Below are 6,396 nucleotides of genomic sequence, written 5' to 3' on the forward strand. Positions count from 1 at the left end.
AATTAAACTATTCTTAAACAATTTAATAAAGTTGCGGACTTAAAATTTGAGTTTGAAGGGTTGGAGTAAAAAAACGGTTTGAGTCCGAGCAAAATCAAATAGTTACTTTTAGAGGGGGGAAATTTGGGTTTAGCCCCAAATGGGTTGGATAAGGCCTTAAGAGAGAAAAAAAAAATTAATTGAAGTCCAGTTAGCCCACAAATATATATATGCTGGATGAAAAAGAGAGTGCATCAAGAGAAAAATCATAAATTTATATAATAAAAACTGGAAGCCCAGCCCAGTACTCCTCTAAGGAGATTGGGCCCAACGAACTCATCCACGTTTTCAAGTGTAAACTCACCATATCCCAAGCTTGGGGGCCAATTCCGCGTCCCATATGCCTCGTCTATATATAAATTCCTCTCAGGTTCATCCTCAAAACCCTAACAAGCTGCCAGGAACTCCTTGAATTCGAGTGGTTTAGCAAGAGGACCATTTCTCTCATCTTGGCCGTGGCAGCGGAGCAAACATGAAGGTTTGTATATCCGTCTTACTTTCTCCGATCCCCAATTCTAATGCATTTCAGTCTTTCACCGATCGGCTTTCTGTTGTTTCAGTTTAACATTGCGAATCCCACCACTGGGTGCCAGAAGAAGCTCGAGATTGACGATGACGCTAAACTGTACTAAAACCCTCCCTCTAATTCTCCTCCATTTCGTATTTTGCTTACTTTTGGGAAAGGATAGTATCATTATTTGTTAGGCAATAGAGGTTGTTGATAGATTTGGATCGATCTTATGAACTTGAGGTCTGTTTGGTTGCGGAAAAATTATTAGAAGAAAACGAAAACTGGAATTATGAGTTTAGGGTTGTGAGCTTGTCGATTATAGCAATCATTTCATCTTGAGGAGACTGGAGAAGTTTTATTTTTCAATTTAGCTATATGTTTGGTTAGCAATGTAGTGGATGGATGTAGGCGGCATGAATTGCATCTTCTTTGTATGAGTAACGATCATTTTATCTAACTGATGACTAGGAGGTTGGTGAGAAATAGAATTGCATTCTGGGTTTATTTCATTACTTGATGAAAAAGGAATTTCTTTTGGTATTTCCACAATTACACCAAATGAATTGAGTATTTTAGAAAACGATGGATGCATTTTATGAGAATAAAGATTACAAATGGAGTGAATGATTTTAAATTTTTACTTCAAAATGTCATGCTCATAAGTAAACTTGTGGTAACAATTCTTTTATTCATTTTAGTTAGTATGTAGCCTTCTATTAAGGTTAACTTTTTGCACTATGTGCTTATGGATAAGTAGAAGGATTGCCCTGCAGTATATTTCTTTATGGAATTCCAGCTCTGTGTCAGAGAATTTGTTCTGAATGTGCATTTTACCTTTTGCTTATTGACTAGGGTTTTCAAGTAATATTTGTGTACTGTGGTGATGCCATATGATTCTTTTTTTATACCTGATGTATATGTACTTCGTAAATACCAAGGAAATTAAGAATACTCTTGGGTTATAAAGAGCGAATTGACTTCAAAGTGTTTTATAGTTGCTGGAAGTACATTTTCCAGTGACAGACACATCGTGTATTGTTAATTATGTTCACATGTTTCTATTTATGGTTTTGCCAATTTCATTCTAGACTTTAGCTTGACATATCTTGTGCTCAGGTTTTTTTAATTTTTATTAACAGATTGTATCCTAAACAATGTTTTATTTAATGTATCTTAGATTATGACCACTAAACTCTTTGACATGTAGTCGTGCATTCTGGGACAAGAGGATCTCTCAAGAAGTCAATGGTGATGCCCTGGGCGAGGTATTTATCGTTTGCGAGATTTGATGTTTTAGTTATCTTACAATAGAGTACTCATTACAGTTTTTTTCCTTCTTTTACAGGAGTTCAAGGGCTATGTATTTAAAATTATGGGAGGCTGTGACAAGCAAGGCTTTCCTATGAAGCAAGGAGTGTTAACCCCAGGCCGTGTTCGCCTTTTGCTCCATAGAGGTATGTTATAATGTACCAATTTGTGTATGAGAGAGACCAGCAATTGATTTTGAGTTCATGTTGTAGTACCTAATATTAGATTTCTCTTGGCTCAACACTTTTGGGCAATGAAACTGATTGATGCATATTGTTTATTTAGGTACCCCGTGCTTCCGTGGATACGGAAGGAGGAATGGAGAGCGAAGAAGGAAGTCTGTTCGTGGATGTATTGTCAGTCCAGACCTCTCTGTATTGAACTTGGTTATTGTTAAGAAAGGTGACAATGACCTTCCTGGACTGACTGATGTTGAAAAGCCAAGAATGAGAGGTCCAAAGAGGGCATCAAAGATCCGGAAACTATTTAACCTCACCAAGGATGATGATGTGAGGAAGTATGTCAACACCTACCGCAGAACATTCACAAGCAAAACTGGTGGGTTATATTTTCGGTCTATAAATTTTGTTTTCACACAACAGAAATATGAAAAAGATACTCTGCTAGAATATTAGTCACCATGCAGTGATAAAATTTCCGTTTAAGTTTGTTGCGACTCTCTGCCCTTGAGATAAAATACTCAATTTAATGGTTTGCAGGCAAAAAGTGCAGCAAAGCTCCCAAAATTCAGAGACTGGTTACTCCATTGACTTTACAGAGGAAGCGAGCAAGGATCGCAGAGAAGAAGAAGAGAGTTGCAAAGGCGAAGTCTGAGGCAGCAGAGTATCAAAAGCTCCTTGCTTCCAGGTTGAAGGAGCAGCGTGATCGACGCAGTGAGAGCTTAGCCAAGAGGAGATCGAGACTTTCTGGTGCTTCTAAGCCATCTGCTGCTTAGGTCTCTGGAACAAATTTTGATCTTTTAGTCAATGAGTTAGTGAGCGAATGAGCATCATAGATAGTTTAATGTATTTTTGATTGCTTACTTGAGCCTTCGTGATTTTATTATGGATGTCGAGCATGTTAAGTGGTTGACATTTCAAATTTTGTTTGCGCATTTAATGTTGGAATTTATTGGTGGTATACCTTCTCTCCCTTTCTCTCCCTGTTCTGCAATTCTCCCCTATTCTCAATTTCGTATGATGAGAGAAGCCAAAATTTATAGCATACTACACCATCTTGAAAGATCCGAGCCTTTGTATTTAGCATCGGCGCAGTTTTACACATTTGAACTAATACTAACCATTAGATTAATCTAATGAATTCTAATTAGTCCACACCTATATATATAAAGAAAAAGGCAAAGAATGGTGAAATATTCAAAATACTAGAAAATGCTCTTAGTTAATTCAAACATTAAGAATTGAAATGATTAATTAAATGAGGATAATATGATAAATTTATAATTTTTTCATATTAAAAAAAATTAAAATTAAAAACAAAATCAAATAATAGGTCCTACTTTTATAGAACATAATTACCCATGTTATCTTTTCTTAATTCTAAAAATAAAAATAAAATTAAAAAATAAAACCACTTGGGACATGCGTGCCAAGGGGCTAGTTAGCATTATTGTACTAACATAAATAAAACTCACAATTTGCACCTTACTCTCTGTATCCAACTTTTGAAATATAAATATATAAAAAATGTCTCATCAAACATGAACACCCCTCCCGACCCAGCCCCCTTACCTACCCCACTGCCAGCCACCCATGGTTCTATTCTATCTCTCTTAGTTTTGGATCACTGACTCTCAACAAGACCTACGGATTGAAGTCCTTCATTGCTAGGAATCTCTCCTGACTCCAGAACCAACCTCTAGTGATAATCCAGTTCTACAACTAGGGAATAATTTTATCAAATCTTGATCACGAATAATTCTCCACAAGTACTGCAATTGATATCTTATATATGCCTACCAATTATGGGACCTAGTGAGCGGCGGCCGTGGCTGGCTGTGAGGGGCTGGGTAGGGAGGGAGGTAGCTGTCGCTTGTTGGAACTTTTATTTATTTATTTTTTATTTCATAAGTATTGGCTAAGGTGCAAATGGTGAGTGAGTTTGAGGTTAATAAATGCACCTATGATAAATGCAGAGACTCGGAAACTTCGGAATTCCATACTAAATGATGTACAATGTTGAAAATTCAATTAAGTAACATTGGTTTGAATTTTAGATGAACGCATTGGTTTTGGAATTAACCTTTTGAAAAGCCGGCATGAACAATAAACCAAGAGTACAGAAAAATTAGATGGATTGGCCCTGATCAGCAAAAACAAAAAAGTTTTAAGGATTCATAAATAATCAACCACCCAAAAAAAAAAAAAAAAAAAAAGAAAGAAGAAGAAAAAAGTGACGATAAAGATAAAATATAGTCAATTCCATTGATGGGTGTTTATTCTAACATCACCATGCCCTCTCAAGTCAGGTACGTGGGGTTACAGGAAGACCGCTGTTAACCACCCTGCAATTTCTTCTCACCTCACCTTGCTGCTCAACCTGCAAGTCACCCATCTTTATCATCCCCTCAACAAAGGCCTTGAAAAACTCATGTTGGTCCCTGCTAAACAGTTCAACAAATGCCCTAGTCTCTGGAAATGTGAAAAGTGTTTGATCTGAATTCAGAAACCCTCTTCCCGCAACCAAGTCCTTGAAGTACTGGTTATCGAACACTACCGGTGTAGCGTCAAGGTCTCCGGTCACGTTTTGATCCACATTCAAAGGGCAGAGCTTGTTTAGCTTTCCTCTAAACTTTGGATCAATGACAGGGTCTGGCCGGCCGGTCCCAGATTGGTTGTACAGCCTGAACATGATGGAGAAGCACCGAGCTTGGCCGATGGAATGTGAACCAGAAAGGGCAACAAGGTCTTTGACAGACAGATTGAATTTGCCAAACAGGTCAATGAGGAAGCTTGCGTTGGCTCTTGGACTTGGCATAACGTTGTCTGAGGCTTCTTGGCTGGCGCTTAAGCTATCCAATCTGCCTAACTTCACTTTCCAATCAGGTCCTCCTGTCTGATTAACACTAATTTTTTTAATTATGGACAAAACATAAACAGAAAAGAACTATACACTTTGCACTCAAACCAAGCCCATGTTGATTATTATTCATCACTTTTTTTTTCATTTTATATCAACAGAGGGGGGTTCGAATTCGGATCTCTTCAAATATTAGGAAGAGAAATTCCACTAAAAGAAGATCGAAGTAACGATATAGAGAAGAGAGTTTCATACCAATGCAACAGCATCTTTAGAGGCCATGATGATGATATCTGCACAAGAGACAATCCCAGGGCAGACCTTCTCCAAGGCTTCCTTGACTTCATCAACAACCTCATAAGATCTCAGTGAATTTATGTTTGCAAGGGCGAGTTTTTCCCCAAGCATTGTTGGTGTGTCATCAAGCAACAATGAAGCATCACAACCCTATAGATTTTTTTTAACCAAAGAGGGAACCAATTAATTAGTTGTTGAAGAAAAGCTTATAAGGAAACGCAGGATTGTAATTTTTATATATAGTTCACTTACATTAACAAAGCAATCATGGAATTGGAAGCGCATGACAGAAGCAAGGCTCCGGGGCTCTCGGATCAGAGCCTTCTTCATGACCTGTCGGACCACAGCTTCGGCTTTTGGGCACGATTTTGAGTAGTAATGAGGCCGGAGTTGTGCACCGGCTGCGCTGACTATTATGTGGAGGAGGAAGAGTGAAAAGAGGGGAGACATTGAATTTTTGAGACAATGCTCACTACTAGGTAGGTGTGTATATGAGCTGGTGAAGTTTGGAGTTCCGTTTGAGGGTTTTTAAGCTTGTTTGATGCTTCTGTGCATGTACAGAATCAATGGGTGTGTAAAATGATTCTTTCCCCTTTTTTTGTTTTCTCTCTCTCTTTTTTGTTTTTAGTGATATGGGGTAAGTTTATGACACAAAGGCAATAGTATTGGATTACCTGTTGCATCCCTATTTATCAATTCAATACTACCGCCTTTGAGTTATAGGAGGAAACTTTATTCGCGCTATTCACTTGTATTCGTACACTCTTATGAAAGAATATAAATAATACTGTCATTTTAAAAATGTGAAAAAAATAAAAAAAAAAATTACATGAAATGTTATTTTAGCTCTTCACTTGTATTCCTGCACTCCTATAAAGGAGTGTAGATAACACCGATCGTGTTATTTACACTCCTTGGTAGACATTCAAAAGGAGATTACACATAACTCTCTTTAATGAGTTCAAAACGGTTGAATTTCTTTAATTATAGACTGACATTAATGGTTATTTGACTCATTTTCAAAAGATGTTATGTATTAATCCATTGCTTTGCTTTACCAAATCCCAACACACAAAGGCCGGTAACGTGGAATGGACTAAAACAAATATTAGCAGCCATTTAATGTCTGCAATTAATATTGCATGAAGAAAGAGCAAAGCCAGCTCAATTTTATGCTAAATCTTGCAAAACAAATCCCCACA

The 6,396-nt window shown here is 37.4% G+C and overlaps 2 protein-coding genes across 2 annotated transcripts; one reads left to right on the plus strand and one right to left on the minus strand.

Moving 5' to 3' along the window:
- The first annotated feature begins 365 nt into the window (after nucleotides 1-365).
- LOC110758777 (small ribosomal subunit protein eS6) lies at nucleotides 366-2,998 on the plus strand. The gene is made up of 6 exons (XM_021960694.2): nucleotides 366-517; nucleotides 600-664; nucleotides 1,758-1,815; nucleotides 1,896-2,004; nucleotides 2,144-2,416; nucleotides 2,578-2,998. The coding sequence occupies exons 1-6, from the start codon at nucleotides 512-514 to the stop codon at nucleotides 2,811-2,813; spliced, it is 747 nt and encodes a 248-aa protein (XP_021816386.2). The 5' UTR covers nucleotides 366-511; the 3' UTR covers nucleotides 2,814-2,998.
- A 1,273-nt stretch (nucleotides 2,999-4,271) lies between these two features.
- On the minus strand, nucleotides 4,272-5,798 carry LOC110758776 (peroxidase 17-like). Its single transcript, XM_021960693.2, has 3 exons — nucleotides 5,447-5,798; nucleotides 5,153-5,344; nucleotides 4,272-4,933 (listed from the first exon to the last, which is right to left on the minus strand). The coding sequence occupies exons 1-3, from the start codon at nucleotides 5,642-5,644 to the stop codon at nucleotides 4,343-4,345; spliced, it is 981 nt and encodes a 326-aa protein (XP_021816385.2). The 5' UTR covers nucleotides 5,645-5,798; the 3' UTR covers nucleotides 4,272-4,342.
- Nucleotides 5,799-6,396: the final 598 nt, after the last annotated feature.

The sequence above is a fragment of the Prunus avium genome, chromosome 6 (assembly GCF_965620075.1).
Source record: "Prunus avium chromosome 6, drPruAviu1.hap1.1, whole genome shotgun sequence".
Lineage (NCBI taxonomy): Eukaryota > Viridiplantae > Streptophyta > Magnoliopsida > Rosales > Rosaceae > Prunus > Prunus avium.

Coding starts and splice junctions, on each gene's coding strand:
- LOC110758777 (XM_021960694.2), top strand. Junction 665..1,757: donor ATTGACGATGACGCTAAACT/GTACTAAAACCC, acceptor TTTGACATGTAG/TCGTGCATTCTGGGACAAGA. Junction 2,417..2,577: donor AACATTCACAAGCAAAACTG/GTGGGTTATATT, acceptor AATGGTTTGCAG/GCAAAAAGTGCAGCAAAGCT.
- LOC110758776 (XM_021960693.2), bottom strand. CDS start 5,644: ATGTCTCCCCTCTTTTCACTCTTCCTCCTCCACATAATAGTCAGCGCA. Junction 5,345..5,446: donor TCCATGATTGCTTTGTTAAT/GTAAGTGAACTA, acceptor AAAAATCTATAG/GGTTGTGATGCTTCATTGTT. Junction 4,934..5,152: donor CTAAAGATGCTGTTGCATTG/GTATGAAACTCT, acceptor AGTGTTAATCAG/ACAGGAGGACCTGATTGGAA.